Source organism: Oryctolagus cuniculus, chromosome 5 (genome assembly GCF_051225735.1).
Source record: "Oryctolagus cuniculus isolate XC-2025 breed Fujian yellow rabbit chromosome 5, ASM5122573v1, whole genome shotgun sequence".
Classification (NCBI taxonomy): domain Eukaryota; kingdom Metazoa; phylum Chordata; class Mammalia; order Lagomorpha; family Leporidae; genus Oryctolagus; species Oryctolagus cuniculus.
In genome coordinates, this window is record NC_142871.1 from 23,638,213 (window position 1) to 23,660,334 (window position 22,122).

General features: G+C 39.3%; 1 protein-coding gene across 14 annotated transcripts in view; it reads right to left on the reverse strand.

Annotated features, from left to right (window-relative positions):
• UTRN (utrophin) overlaps positions 1 to 22,122 on the reverse strand; it is a 580,255-nt gene that overhangs the window by 11,471 nt on the left and 546,662 nt on the right. For 8 of the 14 annotated variants that reach the window (XM_089333656.1, XM_089333653.1, XM_089333657.1 and 5 more), the window contains 7 exons: positions 17,304 to 17,342; positions 17,013 to 17,078; positions 15,824 to 15,889; positions 6,203 to 6,361; positions 5,615 to 5,855; positions 2,997 to 3,105; positions 1,298 to 1,390 (listed from right to left, as the gene is read on the reverse strand). In XM_089333656.1, the coding sequence (XP_089189782.1) occupies positions 1,298 to 1,390; positions 2,997 to 3,105; positions 5,615 to 5,855; positions 6,203 to 6,361; positions 15,824 to 15,889; positions 17,013 to 17,078; positions 17,304 to 17,342 (773 nt within the window). The remainder of the gene's footprint in view (positions 1 to 1,297; positions 1,391 to 2,996; positions 3,106 to 5,614; positions 5,856 to 6,202; positions 6,362 to 15,823; positions 15,890 to 17,012; positions 17,079 to 17,303; positions 17,343 to 22,122) is intronic. The other 6 variants (XM_089333655.1, XM_089333652.1, XM_089333650.1 and 3 more) reach the window with 4 other exon arrangements.

Genomic DNA, 22,122 nt, shown 5'->3' on the forward strand with positions numbered 1-22,122 from the left:
CTTTTTCCAAAAAAAATTATGTACCTGTTTACTCCCCAAATGGCTGTAACAGCATTTGCACCCCACATGGATGGCAGGGGTCCAACTATTTAGGCCATTACCTGTTGGCTCCCAGGGTGTGCATCAGCAGGAGCTAGAGTTGGGAGCATAGGTGGGACTTGAACTCAGGCAGTCTGATATGGGATGTGAGCATCCCAACTGGTGTCTTAATCACCAGGCAAAGCATGTGCTCTGGACAGTATATTTAAACAGTTTTTTTTTTCACAGCCTGCTAATGATGGCATTTTTAAACAACAGAGTGGTAAAAATGAAGAAAATTTAAAAAATAAAGTCATAGATCTTCTTTATCTACCTTCCTGAGACTTAGCAATATTTTTTTTTATTTGGGCTCATATTTTCAGCTGATATTGACAGCAAGTGGTGAAATGACAGTCTATGTTTTCCATAAAAATCTTAGTTTTGTGACTGGCTAGTTTTACAGTAAGCTTAAGATATTATAAGTAATATCTTCATATTCTTCAAAAGACTGTTTAAAATATAATTGCAGCATTAAGTAGTCTACACAATTTTGTATCTGAAACAGCAAAAGTGTTCTAAATGAAAGCTGAGCAAAATTTCAAGGTGGCAAGAAGCCTAGACAAACCATTTGGAAAAGATTAATAAATTAGAATCATTATATAATTTTCCCTGGGGTTTGAATTGTTTTTATTTGGTTATTTTCTGGAAAATGCAGAGGGTCATAATCTGTGATGCCTTAAATTGCTTGGATTCACAGAAGGGCTATATTATTCCATGAGAAAAGAAACCAGCAGGAAAAAAAGCAAAGAAAAATCCGAAAAGAATCCCCTTCTGTAACAGACTCTGATGACATGAGAGAACAATGAAGGAAACAGGGGGACTACATTAGAAGGACTATTTTCATGCCTTTTTGGCACACCACTAAAAGCTCTTCTTTGAAGTTACACATATGTTCTTACAATAGCTTGCATTGAAGAGAATAATTTCCTCTAAAATAAGATTTATTATCTTCATTTGACTTCATTTTATCACTCATGAGTCCTGTTGAAACTCTCAAAGGGCAAGATTGCATTGTTACTATACCCCAGCACTGCCATGGTATCTAAGTTCAGTTCATTTTTTCTTTGAATATATATAATGTTTGCCTTATTTTCAAATAATACCCAGTGCTGTTTCTAATATCGGTATTTGTTATCCAACCAGTGAAGACAAAGGGCCACATACAGAAACAGAGAAGGGGCAGTGAAAGCCTAGTGGGGCCAGGACCTTCCATACTCACGGCAGCAAGGTGGAAATGTACTGTTGATTTGCTCCATGACCTCCGTGAGGTCCGTGCTGGTTTCATGCGGGGGAGCCAGCAGGTCTTCTGCTGCTGAGACAGCACATGGAAACAAGAGACCCCTGAAATTAATGGCCAGCCTTCCACGGAAACCCAACTTCAGGAGCAAATACTACTACTAGTCACCCAGGATCAATGGGAAACAAGTCTTAATTGAAAAGGACAGTTTTAGTGATGATACCATCATTTTATAAAATTGAAATGTACTAGAAGTTTGAGTAGAAAGATTTAATGCTCAAGGGGAAAATATGACTGAAAAGTAAATAATGCAGTGATATTATTTCAATGTATTAGTGGAAAGCTCATTATTTTGCACTGCAGCTGGTTTTTTTCATGGGAAAAATAATCTATTCATTTCTTTCTCCCTTTCTTTGGTTTTGGAGACTTTAGAACAGGCTAGCCTAACTTGTCAGAGAAGTGAAATGATGTTATAATTTCTACTCTGCTATGCTCTCTATTCTATAACCAATAATCAAAACAATTCTCTAACTTATAATCAAAATAATACTAATATTTTCATCTTTCTTTTGATTACTACACCAAAACATATGCAACAAACAAATTACTTTGGCAACAGTTTGTGGATCTCTGTAAAATTGTCATTGATAATAAAATCTCACTCCTGAATGCCTGGTTTAGAGCTCTTCCTAGCACCAGCCACAGATTCCCATGGTGACTAACAGCAGACTAGGTGAGACTTCAGATGGGATGGCTGGGGCAATGTCTAGAGGGTCTAAAATGAAGAAAAGTAGTCCCGTGAGTTTCCAGGCCTGGAAAAACTACGCTGGCTATAATATTCCTTGTTATTTTGTTCTGTATAAGAGGGTACTTCAAAAACTTCATGGAAAAGTGGCTGGTATTGTAGTGTAGGAAGTTAACACACTGCTTGGAATGCCTGCCTCCCATACTGGAGTGCCTGTTCAAGTTCCAGACCCTCTGTTTCTGATCCAGTTCCCTCCTAATGCACTTGGGAGGCAGTAGATGATGGCTCAAGTACTTGGGTCCCTGCCAGTCATGTCAGAAACCCAGATGGAGTTCCTAGATCTTGGATTTGGCTTGGCCCAATCCCACCTTTTGTGGATATTTGGTAAGTGCACCCAATTTGGACAATTTCTCATTCTATGTCTCTCCCTCTCTGTCACTCTGCCTTTCAAATAAATAAATAAATCTTTAAATAAAATGTTCATGGAAAATGGAATCAAGTTATTTTGGTACAAAAAATTTGGAATTTGTGTATAACTGTTTTTAATATGCATTTCCATGAACTTTTTGATGCACCCTAGTACTTATGAATGTGAAACGTTAGACAGAAAATGTCCTTAAACAGATTCACCCTCAAATAAAATAAAAATATATTTTTTGCTCATCCCAAAAGGAAACAGCAGGTTTTTCTTTTTCTACCAAAATTCAGTACAGTCCAACAGATTACATAAGTAAGCAACTAATAGCTTATTTTTCTAAAATGCTTGCTTTTTTGATACTGTTAAAATGGATCTACATTCATTGGACACCAATTAAAATAAAAAACTCTTATGTTACAAGGAACCCATGCATAAGAATGATATTTAAAATGAGGAAGGACTAAGTGGTAAAGCACAAAGAAGCCTGGACAGTTTAGCTATGTTCTAGGGACACCCACCTGCTTGGGGGAATTGTGGGCCAGGGTCCGGGTCCAGAGCATAGCTCAGTGCAGAATGTTGAGGCGAAGCCCAGGGGGAGACACCATTGATTCGGGAATCGGATTCAGGCTGAAAACACATTCAGAGGTTAAAGCAGAGATAGGATTCAAATAACTCATAAGGAGCAAGCACCTTCTTCCCCTCCCTCACCAAGGGTAAGTAAATCATGTAGAGTCCTTGGCCTCAGATATTTTCAAATGCATTTGAGCATCAGTTTCTTGGGCCACTAGTATTTCCCCTGATGATCAGTGGTCCTCCTCTACCCATTGGGGCACACTGAAGAATTTCCTAGGCACAATTTACTTATCAAAGTCATTTTTTGTTATATTTATGTCAACCAAGCAGACGTAGAAATACATATCATTCAATTAGCACTGGGCTTCTAAAACAGTAAAATCTTTCCATTTAAAAAATTAGTACATATTTAAATGCAGTATCAGAGAGTGATTAAGAGTATGATTTTGGATTCATTTGGTTGAATTCAAATTCTAACTCTGCTACATAGAAACTGTAATTCCGGGCAAATTCTATAACCTTCACTGCTTCAGATTCTTTATATGACAGGGATGATGATATGTGCCTGTGTCATTGGGTTTTGTCAGAGGGGTGATGAATTAGTATTCCTAAAGCAATTAGAACTGTCTGACACTTAGCAAATACTTCATAAACGCTCTTTCACATAAATCTTTGAAATGTCAATGGCTATGTTAACAACAGTGTATGATCAAATTGGAAAATGTGATCCATACTATAGGAAATGCAAAAGTTAGAATTTTTGGATGCAGATTTTTCCATTAAATCTATATTAGTTGAAGTCTGGCAGTTTTGCCAGTTTTTACTATCAGAGTTAAATTTTCCATCTACTTCTGGCATTCATGCTAAATCGTTAAGAAGAGATAAGAGCTCAGTAGTATGGGATATAGAAATCCATTTAGATATTAGCTATCTCTAAAAGCATTGCAGTGCAATTCTGAAGGCACATGAGCCATTAGGCAACTCTAATAGAATGGAGGGAATGGGGGGAAGTAAGGGTGAGCAGGAGAGACGTTAGCTCTCCTAGAAACATCAACAAATGAGGGTAAATTAAATTTTTGAGCACAGTTTCCTTCTGCAATTATTCTATATATACACTAATTTGTTAACACTAAACAGTCTCACACAAATCCTGAAAGTGATAGACATAAAGTATACGTGTACACTATAAGGAGAGATCTTTTGCCCAACTGTATAGCAAAAACGATGCTGTTTTGAAAGATTCTAGCAAACTAAAGAGATGCTGATACCAAGTGTGAAAAGGTTTTCTAAAATTTGAAAAAATCAATGGAGAGAAACTTGATTCTGCTTAGATTCTATAAATCATTTCTTGAGAAAGCCATGCCTATTATATTGCCTAAGGCCCCTGTACTGCTTAGGCTAACCACAAAAGCAAGCAATGACATGAGTGTTGCTATGGATTCTGCCAGAGAGGAGTTCCTGGGCTCTTTGATGGGATTCCATATGATAGGCACCTGCTGCACAGTCTTCTTCCTTACTAGTTCTGTGGCTTGATTCCTATTCTTTAAGGCTATGTGTAATAAAGAACTTAATTCTCTACAGTGTGTTCTGTCTTTATATATGTGTCTTCTTACATAGACTTGTTACACAGGATACTATCTTGTTATGGTCTCTAACAAGACTGCAGGCAGCAGAAAGAAACTGTGTCTGATGCTTTTTAAACAAACCACAGAATAATCTTTTTCAAAACTGCAAGCTGTTACCTATAAACATTGACTTACAAAATCAATTTAGTATGTCCTGACCAGCATTAAGAAAGAAAAACAAGAGAAAAAGGAGAAGGAAAGAAGGAAGGGAGGAAGGGAGGAAGGGAGGAAGGAAAGAAAGGAAGAGGAAAGGAAGGGAAGGAGGGAGGGAGAGAAGGAGGGAGGGAGGAAGGAACGAAGGAAGGACAAGCAGGCAGGAAGGTGACAGGTAGGATGAGAAAAAAACACAAAAAAAAGAGATGGCATTTCTCTACAAAGTGCATACTATTCTGTATTCATCATATATGTATGTATTCATCCTAATATAAATTTTATTTCTTATCCCCAAGAAAGTTTGCAAGCAATTGCCATAAAATATGGTCCACTGTTAGGAAATAACAGTAGTAAATTAATAACCATCTGTTACTCAATTTCTTGAAAATAGAAAACAATAATTCTTGGAGCCAGTGTTCCTGGCTCACCAGAAGATTTAGTGTGCAGATTTAAGGTCACTTGCTGCCCCCTAGTCCCCACAGACGCTTCCCATATGCAGTTTAGGTAGATGCTTGTCATAGGATCCTCTCTGACTATTCAGAGCTGAGATAGGTGTCAGTGTGGAAGAAGGTGGAAATCCCATTATAAATTGGGCAAGCACATTATTTTTTTTGCCAGTGAGAATTTAACACTTATACATAAAAAGGGATTTCTAAGCCAGTCTAAATGAACAGCAGAAGTGAGAAAATGAAGGTGGACCTCTCCACTTCTGACACCAGGATCACCGCCCGGAGAGGAGTTCAGCTGCCGTGGAGAGGTGTGACGCGGGCCACTGCACAGCCTACCTGTTCCAGCAGCTGTCGCAGGCGGTGGAGCTGAGACTCCAGCTGTTTATTGTGGTCTTCTAGAATCTGCATCCTCGCCTCCAGCCGACCTTTGTGCTGCCTGAGGAGTTTTGCCTCTGCTATAAGTTCTGAATCTTCCGATGTGTGGTGAGGAGACACAATGGAGTCTGGAGGGGAACCGACAGGGAGCCCCCTTCTCAGGTGCTGCCCCTTCAGCTGCTCATATTCCACCTGGAGATTTCTAATACAGAAAAAGGAAGGACAAATTACTAACACGGACACTGTCTTCTCTTCACAATTGTCTGTGAGCTCCAAATTAGCTTGGGTGACTCTTTCCTCTTAGGTTAAAACATCTATTAGCAGTAAGATGGAAGCTTGAAGAAAACTGTAGCTATAGGAGAATGCTCTACAGACATCATCCCCCAAGCCCCAGTGCTGTCTTTGTAGCCTCCAGTCTGGCTTCTAAAGTCCTCTTGAACCCTGCTGTGACTTCTTGAACCATGCTTCTGAAAAGAGAAGGGTAGGAGCCATGCTGAGCTTCGCAGGAAAGAAAGGATGACACAGCGTCTACTCCCATGTTCAGCTCACCTTTGCTCTTCCTCCAGGTCAGCAATGATCCGCTCCAGTTCACCACGCTCTTCCCTCTCCACCGACTTCAGGATCTGGGCTGGGCTCTGTGGCTGGCTCACTGGGGACTCGCCTCCGAGTGTCTGGCAGTACTGCTGGATGAGGGCATGCTCGTCCTCCCTGGAGAGACAGGACACAGGCACAGAGGCTCAGGTCTGTGTGGGGCTGTCTCTGCGCAAACAGGAGGTAGATATGATGATGACTAGGGTAGCAGCTGGGCCATGATTACCTTAGATCTCAGGGACTCCAAGCCTCCCTTTTGAGACACTGGGAAGGTATTTATCCAACCACACATGTGTGTTGTACATACCAACATTCCATACTTTGTCTTAGTCTAATGACTGTATCTTACAAACCCTCGGGAGGATAATTTATTCAGTAGACAAAATTAAAATAAGGCACAACACTTAAATAGCCAATATAAAGATAGTATGAGGCAAAGTCAATCATTGCATGCTAAGACAATGTATTTAAAGACTCCTTAGTAAAAATGAGTTCACTTGGTGGAAAGCAATTTTGTGATGCTTTGTAATACAAAGGATAGGGATTGTATTCTTTATAATCTGGTATGTAAATAACTCAAAACAAATTATAATTGCAGATATTCATTAAATACCTACAAATATTTTACTTTATGTTATCAACAGGTCATTTTTAGGATCAATTATTGAGCATCAAAACAATTAACTTGCTACATTTAATTCACTTGGGTTCTTCCACTAACCCAACTACATTTTAATGAAATAGGCTTATCAAAAACATGGTTGAATTAATGACAGACATAAGCGAAGGCATAACAAAGCAGACTAAGCTGATAAGTCCATAGAAAGGAAATGCTTTCCAGCAGGCTGGATTCCCACCTCTTGCTTTATGAATGATATCATATTAGATCTTGTAAATGCGCAAATGCCAGATCTCCTGGCTCATGCAATTAGGAGAGTCCTTTAGCAGATTGGACCTGACCTTTTTTTGATGGTTTTTGGTAAACAATCCTGGAATCTATGGGTTTACGGGATGGGGCTTCAGGAAAACATCATGAAAGTTATGTAGATATCAAAATATTGAATGCAGCTACCCCAGGACTGTACCCTTTGGGTGAGCAATGTGGCTGAAGATATCACTTAGAGACCTCACCTGTTATGCTAGGATCAGAGACTATCCCAACAGAGCCAAGAAGAACCTGGTACATGGTGCTGGCAGTCCTGGCCATCTCTCGGCTTCACCTGGGCCTTGAAGTTACTCATGCCCTTGACCCGCTTAGTACCTCTTAACACTAGGAAAGAGCTCTGATTTGAGTCTAATTAAAAATCCAACCTGGTGTTTTCCCCATTTACTCTGACAAAGATGGGACTGAAACGACATCTGTGATTTAGGAAGTTCTTAGAAAAGCTGTGCCCGAGCACTGAGATCAGAAAGAGGTGAAAAAGCAAATGAAGAAAATGAGCTGTGCTTCCCACACCAGAGCAAAGGCTCAGCTCAGCCATTTGTAATTATTTCCTGCCCCCCCCCACCCTCTCCTTCTCTCCCAATATATATGTGGGAACTTAAAGTTCATAGAAAACAGAATTAAAGGATGTGTTTATTTTGGTGCAAAACTGTTGAAATCCATGCAGTATTTTTTAAAATTTTATTTATTTTGAAAGTTGAGAGAGAGAGAGAGAGAGAGAGAGAGAGAGAGAGAGACTCTATCTATTAGTTCACTGCACAAATGCCTAAAATATCTGGGGCTGGACAGACTGAAGCCAGGAGTCTGAGACTCGAATACAGGTAGGTCTCTCATGTGGGTGACAGAGACCGAAGTACATGTGCCATAACCTGCCGCCTCCTAAGGTGTGAATTATCAAGAATCTGGAATCAGAAGTGGAGCTGATGGCAGATGTGGTTTAGTAGGTAAAGCTGCTGCCTGCAACGCCAGCATCCTATTTGGCTGCTGGTTCAAGTTTCAGCTACTCCACTACTGATCCAGTTCCCCACTAATGGCATGGGAAAAGCAGCAGAAGATGGCCCAAGTGTTTGCGCCCCTGCCACCCACATAGGAGTCCTGGATGAAGCTCCTAGCTTCTGGTGTTGGCCTGACCCAGCCCTGGCCACTGAGACCATCTGGGGAGTGAACAGCAGGTAGAAGATCACTTTCTCCTCTCTCTGTAACTATGACTTTCAAATAAATAAATAAGTCTTTGGGGAAAAAAAGAAATGGAAATGGAGCTGGTACTCAAATTCAAGCACTCCAAATGGAATACTGGCATCCCAAGCAATGTCTTAAAAAATGTGCCAAACCCCAAAACCATTTTATTCATAATACACATTTTCCATAAACTTTTTAAAGACCCTACATATGCATGGATTTCAATATTTTAGAGTGAAATAAACTTGTCAGTTTATTCTCTCTTCCAGTAATTTTTGCATATGTATTTATATGTGCATGTGCACACACATGGGGTTACATACATATATATATATATATATATATATATGATGCTTATTTTAAAAATAAAGGTTGCATACTTTGATTACAATCATCATTAGAACACAAATACCTAACCACATCTTCCTGACTCAATCAAATGCATTTTAAGAGGTGTAGTGGGACCCTTACTACCAGTTAGAAACTAGAAATAAGGGACACAGACGGGAGAAGGACTATGGTATGGCTTTCTTTGTGTCCCATTCCTGAGAAGACACAGCATTACAGGGAAACAAATGAAAGGAGCTGTCGAAGAATGCCATGTTTGTTCCTATGTTTAAAAGGGTCAAAAGAGAAGAAAACGGGTACTGCACCAACGCAGAGCTGCAGCACTTGAAAGCAGATCCAAAAGCTCCTGGGCATCCCATGTAGCAAAAGCAAACGGAAATTGGCAGGCAGACATCAGGGTGAGAGGTTTCCAGACAGAAAGCAAAACTCAACCATACAAGGGCACTTCAACGATTTTGTGTAAAACGGAGTTAAAAAATAAGCTTATTTTGGTGCAAAAATTGGAAAATGCATGCAGAGTGGGGCCTGGCATAAGTGTATGTAAGGTGCATATTATTAAAAAAAACTGCATGGGTTTCAACATTTTTTGCACCAAAATAGACTTACCTGTTAATTCCGTTTTTCCTATGAACTTTCTGAATTACCCTCAAATTATGAAGAAGCAGAAGAAGCTATGAATGAATCAGCACCGTGGCACACCAACCAGATGCTGTGGATCCTGATGTATGCAGGCCAGTCACACAGCTGATGCAGAGGGAGAAGCAACAGAGCAGATCAAAAGTACAGGACTAACACATGGGCAGGGCAAATGGGCAAGGTATAGAGATACAGTCATTATAAAATAAACCGATATCAAAGTAAGAACACAATAGAACATTTTGCAAATATTTCTCGGGGAAATACCTGAGCACAGAAATTAAAAAGATGAAGAGTTTAAATAATAAAATAAGAAAAAATATTCATATACATTGCAGTACAATTCTTAAAGGATAAAGAATCACAGGAAATCAGACAAAAAAATACCCACTAGATTACTTGCAAAAAGAGAAAAGAGTTTAGCCACGTACTCTTTTCAATATTCAAGATGGAAAGTCAATGGAGCAATGTCTAGAGTCCTATCCCGTCCACTCATATGCCTAGGCAAGTCATTCATACGTATGGGCAGAGCATTGCTTTGTCCAAATGGCAAAAGAAAGAGAGAAGGAGCAAGGATAACACAAAACCAAACACAAATAGATGGTAGCTTCAGGTGCTGAAAGAAGAGGTAAACTCAATTTTCATGTTGGTAGAAAAGCAGTAATATGATGCCTATGAGTAATATACTAAAAATAAAATGATAAAGCTGATGGTAAAGGAAGAGGAAAAGGCAGTGGTGGAGGCAAAGGCAGATGAAGCAAGAAGCAGAGGCAGAAGCAGGGGAGGAGAAGGAGGAAGCAGAAGTAGCAGAGGCAGCAGATACACTTATAGTAGTAAAAGGACAACGAACATCGAAAGAAAGCTTGGGCTCCTGTAAACCACTTTACTCTCGGGGCCATGATTTGGAAATGGATCCTGCATGAAGCTCCTTGGGAATAAGAGACACCATTAGACTCTTTCCACCCACAGAATGCTGAAACCAGTATTTTGCCTCAATGATTAAATTTAGTGCTCATTAACACCAACAAAATGACAAATAATTCTTTCACTGCTGTGTCAAGGACATCTTTGAAGTTCTATTTATTTATTTAAGAGGCAGACAGAGAGAGAGAGAAACAAAGAGCTCCTATCCACTGGTTAACTCTCCAAAGGGCTGCAATGGCCAGGTTGGTCTGGGAGCTGGGAATATACATCCAGGTCTCCCACACGGGCAGCAAGGACAGAACTATGTGCTCCATCACCGTGACTTTTGAGGCACTGTATTGGCAAGAAGCTGGAATCGGGCGCTAGAGCTGGAAATCAGACCCAAGGTATTCCAAAATGAGATGTGGCTGTTTTTAACTGCTATGCCAAATGCCTGCCCCACCAACTGAATTTTGTTTTTAAAGATGTGAAGACTGTGAAACCACTCCAAATTATATTTCAGATGCATTTTGTTGCCACATTTACATAGATTTAGTTTGTAAGTTGATGAGTTTAACATATTATTATAATCAACATCACCACTATCATTACATTCTCTCATTAAGATATTTGGAAAGGTATTAAGGCAACTTTTTAAAAATAAGAATTTCAAAATCTCTTATACAGATAACATATAATTTTCATCTTATAATTTAGATTGTTAGGCTTAAAAGTTAAATACAAAAATAGATATATTTCAGTTCTTAATTATAAATAGTAAAAATCAAGAACATAATTTTTTTGGGCAGACAGTAAACAAGGTGCCAGATTAGAGTCAATAAATGTCAACTGGGTCTCTCATGCTAAAATAGAAAATAACGAAACAATGTAGGTCTGCGCCAATGAAACACCATCAGATGAATGTCATTAGACTACTTAAGTCATATATAGTAAATAAAATCTATATAAAAAAATCAGCACCTAACAGAAGACAAAAGAACTGTGATTTATTCAACAACCTTTTGAAAGAAGGCAGGACATAAATAAAAATAATAATTTTCTTTTTTTAAGGAAAGTGCTGGCTTTCAGATTTGCAAGCAGAAACTTCAGTGCAAATTACAATCCACCTCCCCTTTGCTCTTCCCTCATAAAACACTGTCACACAAAGACAGACGAGTGAGACATCCTGACGGTAATGCAGTAAGCAACTGTCGCCTTTGAGATTCTGCTTATGGATTTACCATGACCATCTTGGGTCCTTCCCTTCCCTGAGATGTTGTTGCTCAATTTGTCCTTCAAAGATACGTAGTATTTTTGTTTTTGACAGGCAGAGTGGACAGTGAGAGAGAGAGAGACAGAGAGAAAGGTCTCCCTTTTGCCGTTGGTTCACCCTCCAATGGACGCCGTGGCCGGCGCGCTGCGGCCGGCGCACCGCACTGATCCGAAGCCAGGAGCCAGGTGCTTCTCCTGGTCTCCCATGGGGTGCAGGGCCAAGCACTTGGGCCATCCTCCACTGCACTCCCTGGCCACAGCAGAGAGCTGGCCTGGAAGAGGAGCAACCAGGACAGAATCCGGTGCCTCGACCAGGACTAGAACCTGGTATGCCAGCACCACAGGCGGAGGATTAGCCTAGTGAGCCGCAGCGCCAGTAATACTTAGTATTCTTAAAGTTAATGCCCAGAGTCTGACTTTCAAAGAAATAGGGAATATTGGTAATTGGGTCTATATGAGTTAAAAAGTCATGAGACTGGATTATATTCTAGGCTGTAGCTCATGTAACTGGAGGTGAAAACACTTAACCGGCTATGTGGATGATAAAAGCTATGGGGGAGGTGTGCAAGAAATTGCTTCCATAGAAGAATAGAGAAAGGCTATTCCTGTAGGTAGGATGGCCACTGCTGAAGAAACAAATGACAAAGAAGCTTTGAATAACTTAAAGAGAGAGTTCAAGTTCAAATCTCAACAATTCTACCTCAAAGCACAGGTCTTTCTTTCACTATGTGGTTGAGATCTCCAAATATAAACCAAAGAGACTGATCTAATAAGTTGCTGAACTATAAAATCTTCTAAACTGAAAACATAGTTAGGTTTGAAATGTGAAGATGGAGCATAGAGCATGAGTTGGATTAAGGATAGTGATGACCTGCAGGAGGACTGGGCAAGTCTGCAGAAACTCTGGTACCTTCCAGGCCTACCTGGGCAGACTTGCTTCCTTCCTCTGGCAGCAGATGGCAGAGTGGCTTGGCCAGGGTGCCCATGCCTGGACCCAGACTGCTCAGATCTGAATCCCAGCTCCACTCTTACTGAATGTGAGACCCTGGGCAAGCTCCTGAATCTCTCAGGGTCTCTGTGGCTACATTTGTAAAATGGTGCTAACAATGGGAACAGAAGCAACATCTTACAGTATTCCTTTGGGCATTAAGTACACCGGGCTTCAGGTACAAGGAAGTGGACATCTTTGGGAGGCCATTATTCTGTCTACCACAAATACCTTGACCATGCTCTGCTCCTGCAGGAACACTTATGTATTTCCCCTCTAACTGGGAAGATCCATGAAGACAGTAGCTACATCTGAAGATTTACTGTGGTATGGGGTGTATAGCAGCAGTATGTCAGTAAATGCTCAACAGGGCCTCCAAAAGATAAAAAGGCCTTGATTTATAGCACCAGCAATTTCTGCGTTTAAATTGGTTTAAATGCTTTCATCAAGGCCAATTTCAAGCTAATGCCTTTGCTAAATGTAGAGTTGGGAAATGATAAACTGTTGGGTACCACCCAACAGATAAAATAATCTCAATGGCATAGCAAATGATACAACAAAGTAGAATCTTTGGGATGTGATGGACTTTAAGTCTAACCTTTATGTTTCTTTTAATCTAATTTACTTGTTACTATATACACATATATATGGATTTTTAATAAAGGTTCTGTTTAACAAACAGCTTTCACACATTTTTTTGTTTTTTAAAGATTGATTTATGTGAAAGGCAGAGGGTCACAGAGAGAGAAATCTTCAATTCGCTGGTTCACTCCCCAAATGGCCACAAGGCCAGTGCTGGGCCACGCTAAAACCAGGAGATCGGAATGCCACCCAGGTCTCCCACACAGGTAACAGGGACCCAAGTACTTGAGTTATCTTGCGCTGCCTCCCCAGACACATTCACAGGGAGCTGGATCAGAAGCGGAGGAACTGCGATTTGAACCAGCGCTCTGTTATGGGATGTGGGCACCACAAGAGGCAGCTTTAACCCCCTGCCCAACAATGCCAGTCCTGTTTCATCTTGGATGCTGGAATCTCTTCAGTGTTTTCAAAGTTTTTAAAATTAACATTATCTTAGTTGATAAACCATAACTGCATGCATTCATAGGATACAATGTACTGCTCTGATATATACACAATGAGCTTTCATTTGAAAATATAAGGACTAGTCCAGCATACCACTACTGGAGGTATATAACAAATATTAGTTGGATGGGTAAATGAGTCCATTTATCTAATGATAGTAAATTAAAACATGTATTCAGCTGCTAATCATCAGGTTATATTTTTTGTTCTGAAATGTTAATGCTAACCTTATAGATATTGTTTTTTTCTAATTTTAAGATAGGAAAGATTTAATTTGAGTATTACCTTTATCCCATTCACAGATCAAGACAAATACATTTCAATGAAGTAAGATTTTGGTCCTAATTTTTAAAAATTTCAGCTAATTCTTTGGCTATTATTAACTTTGGTGGAAAGTATGGTGATTTAGGAGATAATCAAGATATTTAAACACATTACAGGGGCCAGAGCCATGGCACAGCAGGTTAATGCCCTGGCCTGAAGCGCTAGCATCCCATATGAGCGCTGATTCAAGACCTGGCTGCTCCACTTCCGATCCACCTCTCTGCTATGGCCTGGGAAACCAGTAGAAGATGGTCCAAGTCTGTGGGCCCCTGCACCCACGTGGGAGACCCGGAAGAAGCTCCTGGCTGCTGGCTCCTGGCTTTGGATTGGTGCAGCTCCAGCCGTCGCAGCCAATTGTGGAGTGAATCATCAGATGGAAGACCTCTCTCTCTCTCTCTCTCTGTCTCTCCTCTCTCTGTAACTCTTTCAAATAAATAAATAAATATTTTAAAAAATTATATAAAATGCATACTAATATGTTAAAAATGAAATGAGTATTATGAACATGCTATTATGTTTATTAGAAATTTTTCTGCATGGGAGACCACATGGGAGACCTGGAAGAAGCACTTGGCTCCTGGCTTCAGCCTGGCTCAGCTCTGGCCACCATTTGAGGAGTGAACTATCAGATGGCAGATCTCTCTTTGTCTCTGTCTCTCTCTCTCTCTCTGTAATCTGCCTTTCAAATAGATAAATAAATGTTTTATAAAAATATTGGAAAGGAGACATTCTATATTAGAATGCTTAAGGTATTTCACGTTGGCTCTATCATTTCAGTGAAAAACATCTAAGTTCTACATTAAATAGCTGTTCTGCCTACCTTACACCATTCCATCAGGCCCCAACCATAATGTACCTGTATAAGTCAGGTGACTTTGACATTAATGAAGCCTTTTAGTATTTAAAAGGTGAACTCCAAAGCAAAAAAAAAAAAAAAAAAAAAAAAGATTTAGGAAAAAATCCAAAAGTAAGATGACAGATAACAGTGGGCAGATAACAGATAAAATATTTGTCAAGAAATTTCCACAACCATATTGAATATCTACAAATGGGAAAAGTGGAGATAAAATATTTGGCTAGAAAGCTTTTTAAAAGGTCTTCTAAAGTCAATGAGACTTGTCTTATTGTGAATAAAATAAAACATTGGCAAGAGAGTTTACATTTCTCAGTGAAGGATGAGGAGTGTGTGTCTAAGCACGGATGGGTCAGATTTACTAAGTACAGAGTTTATGAAGACAATGGTAGTATGAATAAGGGAGAAGATTTGGGGTAGGCATTTGGACCAGCAGTTCAGATGCCTGTATTCTGCATCTAAAAGCCGAGGTTCAATCCCCAACCCAACCCCTAACTCCTGTAAATGCAAACCCAATGAGTCAGCAGGCATGGTTCCAGTACTTGGGTCTCTGCTCCCTGCAATTCACATAGAAGACTTGGGTTGAGTTCCCAGCTTCAGCTTTGACCCCCAGACTTTTTGGGGCATTTAGGGAGTAGCTCAGCTGATGAGAGCTCCCTTGCTCTCTCTAATAAATAAATAAATTAAAAGATAAATTTATAGAAAGTCTAGGTATTTTCTGGAATTATATGTGTTAAATTAGCAATAAATCTGAGACTGAATGAATATATATAATGATAAATAAAACAATTTGATTTTCCTGGGGTAGATGAGTTGGTCAGTATAGGTTAGTTTTTCATTAACATACATGAAACTTTGTGAATAAATATATCCACTTTATATGGTCATGTCCTGAAAGCAGAAAATCAATGTAGACATTTGTGGAACCACACCTATCAGTTTTGATTGGGATCAAAATTCAAAGCTCCAGTCAATGAAGATCATTTCCGACAGCCATAACATCAGAACTAGCCTTCACAGGCAGTGTTGATTTCGTGATTTACTTACACACTTCCTGTGGTAGAGCTGCTATCAGTGAGGAACGACCCGTTAGTCCTTTCCATTTGGGCCAGTCTGAAAAATGAAAGTAAGGAGGTTAGATGATGTGGTAAGAGGGGACATGGTCATTTGGAGGCATTTCCTCAGTGATTTCTAAACTGTCGTATTCTGACAAAACATAGAAAGGTCCAAGCCTCCTGACAAGACTGCAGAAATTAAAATAACAGCTAATGTTGAGTTACATTTATATCACTATTGCCCTATGGCCTGTAGGCCTTTATCTTATACCAAGATGTAATGTAGAGTCTCCTAACTGATCAGATGTCCTAAATTATTTCCCAACTACCCCTTACCACGCCAATCTTCTACATGGAAGGGAGTGTTGCATTCTCACAATATTCTAATTACATTCCTCTAATATTGGATGACCGTAGGACTTCTCTGTATACAAGGACACGGTCCAGTTTCCTTAGCTATCTGCTCCTTCACCATCACACTTTATCTGAGTCCCTTCACTCTTGCTCACGCCTCTGCCCTTCCCCAACCCACAGTCTGGTTAGTAAGCCACGTTCTCTCCCAGCCCAAGGATTTGAGTATGTTTTGCTGTCAATCCAAGCCTGCTTTTCCTCAGAAATCCTACTTGGCCACAGCCTTGTATGAATGTTACTATTTTTATGATGCTTTTATAAATTCTTTCAGGTTTAGCTAATACCTAGTACTACAGATGCCTGGTATATGTGCTACTTTTCTGAAAGTTTGTACACAGCATCCAGACCAGCCTATATTTTATATTATTTAGGGAATCTAAAACAAGCCTCTTTAATAAAGTATTAGCATAAATTTAATTACATATTGTAATTCATATGCACAGCATCTCCTGAGAATACTTTCAATCTCTACTTTCATTCGCTGAAACTGGGTTACATTATCTAAATCCTGTTTGTGCTGTGTTTGGATCCTCATGAGCTTGGTAATCACATTCTATTGAGATTTACTCTTTGTAGAATATATAGCAGGCATTTGTTAAAGTGCAAATTGCAACATGAAAAGACAGGAACATGGATTCCAATTTAATGGAATTATGGCTCCTGCAAGATGACATTCTTTAAATCAAAGTATGCAAATGCTATTGGATTAATGCAGAAATAGATACATTCTGGGTCACAGTGGACAGTGGGCTCCTATCAAAGTTTCTTACCGTGTGGCATATTGTTCTATTCTTGAATGGGTGTCATCATGAAACAGCTGAGGAGACTGTGAGGGGCTATGAAGGGAAAAACAAAGCCATGGTTTTACGCCCAAATATTGATAGAACTACTATTAGGAATATTAGCTTAGTTAAATAATAAATTTGCCATGCACACAAGCCACTAGGATTGTTACCCAGGATGCAGAAGTACTATTTTAAAGCAAGAAGTTAGGAATCACCCCCATGCTAGTCCAGCTGATCAGAACATGCCTCTTCTGCATTTAGGGCAATGATACTCACTCATAATGCTCTGGCCACATACTGATGAGCGTGATAGGACTGCAGAGAGGGGAGAGGGAACAAAAGTCACAGAACAAACACTTTAGAACCATGTCAGACAAAAGCAGGGTAGGGGGTCATTCCAACTGTCTTCCATTCACAGAGTTGGCTGAAATACACCATGTGGAAACTAAAAGTAGCAGAAGTCACAGTTTCTTCCAGAGAAGATGCTGTGGATTCAAGTGTCTGCAGGGACTTTTCACGGATATGGCAGGATATTAGGTACAGGGGAGCAAACATATTTTTCAGCAGTCTTTTTAGGAAAAAAATCGGAATGTGCTAAAAGAAATCAAAACCATAGAACAACTACAAAAATAACATTTACACTATAGCAAGGAACAATGCGATCATGTTTGTGTTTTTCCTGGGTAAGAAACTTGCTCAGAAAGGTAGCATTAAACATCCATGACTGCACTGGATATTGATGGCAGAGTTACAATAAAATTAGATGTTTCTGATTTTTTTTCCAATGGTCAATGTAAAAATTCAAACCGGGGTGTACTCAAAGTATCTGACTTTCTCACACATACACTTTAAAAAGGTGCCCCTATGCAGCTTCCTCTGTACTCTCCCAAAACTACCACATCACTGTTAAAACCAAAACATCTTCTCTAGAACATGATACAGTTTCTTCAAACCAAATTTTGCCCAGAATTTCAATCTAGGAAACTGAAGAAAACTTGCAATTGAATCAGGGCCTTAGGGCTGGAGTTGGAACATTCAGTATTACTCTTAGTCCTGAAGGCAGCCTCCAGTCTCATGCATATCTAGGAATCACCAAGTGTCCCTGAAACATCTTTGAAAACTACTGATCTTAATTAAAACCTAGTTCAAATCCTAATTTTGGGGGGCCAAGAGGGTTAACTACGAACACAGAAATCTTAAAGTACAAAGAAAATTAGTTCTCTAAATAAATAGAATCTCCTAGGAAAGCTAATGCTGATTGAAGTAAAACTATTTCAGACCTACCTGATTTTCCTATTTCTATTGTACACACACATTTAACAAAAAGCTAGTCATCTCATTATCTCCTACTGTGAAGTGCAAGCTGATGTCTGACATAGCGAGGACTAAAAAGAGATGTAAGGTTATCTTGTTGAGATTAAAAACTAAGGTTCTTGTGGTATACTTATAAAAACAAGCATTTATCTACTAATTCTCAGAACATTTATGTCCTAAGTAGACTTAATCAAACATGTTAAAGTAGATGCAATCATAAAAATACATAGTATCTTTCAATACTCCTTTTACATCACTAATTTTCATTAACCCTGAAATACAGTTGTTAAATAACAGGTGAATGATTTGCTATCCACTTTCTAAAAACAGTAACTGCTTAAGAGATTATTCTGAAATTCAAGTGTACCATGAAATTTGGCATGAGTTTTAAATGGAAGAAAAATGTGAATTTCTCATCTTAGTAGACCTTGGAAATGCTCTGTAAAACTGCTTGACTGATTCTTGTGAAGTTAACTCTGTTGGCACAAAAGTGATTCATGAAGTAAGATAAGAATGGCAGGGGCAGAAAGCTGAACTGAAGAGTTTCTCAAAAGAACTTTTTAGAAAAGTGTATTTGGAAAATTTCAAAGTAACGAGATAAAATACTTTAGCCTTCACTGACTTCCAAGTATTTTGAATTGTGGAACAATAAAAGAAAACATTTGTTGATAAGCCTTTTCATTTAATTCTGTGAAGAAAGAGGGTGGTATTGTATACTTAGAACCTATGATTAAAGGGTGTTAAAAAATAGAACCAAAATGTGTATTCACACAGACTTAATAATGCAGCCTCTCGTTGTTGTCCAGAGTGGTTATTTTGGTAAAGCACTACATTAATACGTAAGGAATCAGTATCTACTGATTATGCTTAAAGTTTTATTTATTTATTTTTTATTTTTATTTTTTAGACAGGCAGAGGGACAGTGAGAGAGAGGGACAGAGAGAAAGGTCTTCCTTTTGCCGTTGGTTCACCCTCCAATGGCCGCTGCTGCTGGCGCGCTCCGGCCGGCGCACCGCGCTGATCCGATGGCAGGAGCCAGGTGCTTCTCCTGGTCTCCCATGGGGTGCAGGGCCCAAGCACTTGGGCCATCCTCCACTGCACTCCCTGGCCACAGCAGGGAGCTGGCCTGGAAGAGGGGCAACCGGGACAGAATCCAACACCCCGACCAGGACTAGAACCCGGTGTGCCAGCACCGCAGGCAGAGGATTAGCCTATTGAGCTGCGGCACCGGCCTGAATATACTTAATATTACATTAAAATCTTAAATTCCATCACAATACTCTTGATGCTTCTGGTCTTTTGCCTTCTGCAATCCATTTGACTCTGTGTGGAGTAAGTGGGAGCCCAGCATGCTCTTACATAAAGATGTTCAATGGCTCCCCATTGCTCTCAGAAAAAAACTCCAGACAACAGGCCCTGCAGTATCCAGTGCTGCTTCTCTCTCCAATTTCTTGCCGCAATTTCTAGCTCCTCACCCCACTCTCTGAAACTGTCTTGCTACCAGGCTTTTGGAAATGGTTACTTTCCCAGAAACTCTCCCTTTCCACTTCCCACAGCAAACAAGCGACACACAGCACTATTAATCTATCAGATCTCAACTCAGTTGTCACTTCCTGTCCAGGCCTTTCATAAACATAATGACCATTATTAGTAGTTTGTTCTTGCTAGAGAAAGATCTTAAAAAATGATGAAGTTCGTCTTCACCAATACCAGACAGAGATGTCTATTATACTTTTTAATCTTGTATGAAAGCCAGCCTACCTTGTAGCTAACAATTAGCTCTCACAACTCTCAAATTATTTTGTCCCTATCTTAGCTTGTTTTCAAGATTTATTTTCAATAGCATATTTATCCAAGCTCTATTCATTTACTTTTTGAAAAATCTGGCATAATTATATATAAAATTAACTGAATATACTTAGCATGGGTATGTTTACCTTCTTTTAGTGGTAATTCTGTTTCCCTAAATATTCCTTCCACACATGTATTTATAATTATTGGTCATAGGGTAAGATACTCCATTTTGCAGGGGTGAAAGAGAAAAAAGAAAAAGAAAAGTCTAATCATCTTCATAAATAACTTCAACACCTTTACCACTTCATTGGTTTTCCTCTAATGCACTCCTCCCACAAGGAGAATAAATGGAATCAAAGTTTTTTACTACCCATCCACAGAAACTGTTGAAGGAGACGATTAAGCAGCCCTGTACTAGAAATGGCTCAGCAGAAAAATGAACTTTACCAAATCCAAAGAGCTCTGCCCAGGATTTAAAAAGGAAGAAATCCTGCCCACTGCATCCAGTGGCTCATAAATCTTTTTCAATGAGGGTGTTTTGGCATCTGAGTTAATCTTATGCTCCTTCCTTTCTTTTACTTGCTTCTCACTGAAAATGCTGGTAACGAGGTAAGGCATTTTCAGAACTGTACCCCAGAAACAGCACAAATTATTGAGCATATTTTTCTGTTAATTCTTATCTTAATAAAGTCATTTAAATAGAATTATTTATGCTAGCGATTATTTTGACACTGAAAGGCAAATTGTTTGCTATGGCTTGAATGTATTCCCCAAGGTCATGTGTTAGAGATTAATTCCCAGCGTAATGGCGTTGGTAGATGAGACCTAATAAGAGGCGATGAGGTAATGAGGCCTCTGCCCTCCTGAACATGGGTGTTCGGATCTCAGGAATGGGTGCATTATGGCAAGAGTGGGTTTCTTAAGAAAATGAGTTTGGCCCATGCTCTTGTCCTCACTCTCTCATGCTGTCTTGCCCTTCTACCTCCCACCATGAGATAAAAGCTCCAAGACCCTTGCCAAATGGCTGGCACCTTGATGTGGACTTCTTAGCCTCCAGAAGTAGGAGCAATACACTTATTTTCTTCATAAATGCCAATGGTTTATCAAGAGTGATAGACAGACACATTGGTTTGTCTGAACCTATTAATTATGCTGTATATTGAAGCACCATGTGACAATTCTACACTTCAGAGTGCCACTCCGAAGATTAACTGGATCTGATAGAAACAGAAGTAAAATTCTGTCTTTATCATAAGGTGTTCAGCACAGCTATATTGTTTATTATTTATTAGAACAAATAAGACTATAAGACTACATTATTGAATGTTTTGAAGAGTGAAAACTATACCCACAAAACAGAGATAAACAAAAATCTATCCTTTCCTGAAAGTATTTTTTAAATTGAAAAATTGCCTTAACAAAATTTGTTCTAATGTATACGGCAAAAAAAAAAAAATTAGGAAATTACATATTTTAATTGTACATAGTTTTACATCAAGCTTATGCACTATAGCATGTGGTATATATGGACCTATTTACATAAAAAAAACAGGTATACTCACACATAAATTTAGCAAATTCTCAGGCCAACAGGAAAAAAACATCAAACCAAATATCTATTCCTCTATTTTGACATCTTTGAGACACTGTCTTAGCACACTGAAATACTGCTATTCTCTGATTATGTCTCATATACAAAATAAAATAAGCCATGACTTTTGAAGGTTAAAGCAACTTTCACTTCACAAACATTGCTCTCAACACATTATTTATGCTTGTTACTGCAATCTTCTCTACTGTATAGAGTGGAATATCTATACTTCACATTTTCCAGGCCTACTTCTATCATCGTCTGAGAAGATGTCTTCCTCCAATCATAGCTTCTGTGTTCTATATGTCTAGGAACTCTGGTGACAGTCAGTAATGAATGTTCATCTTTCCCAAGATTCAAGCACATGAAAATGGATTTCTCAGGGACATGTATGCT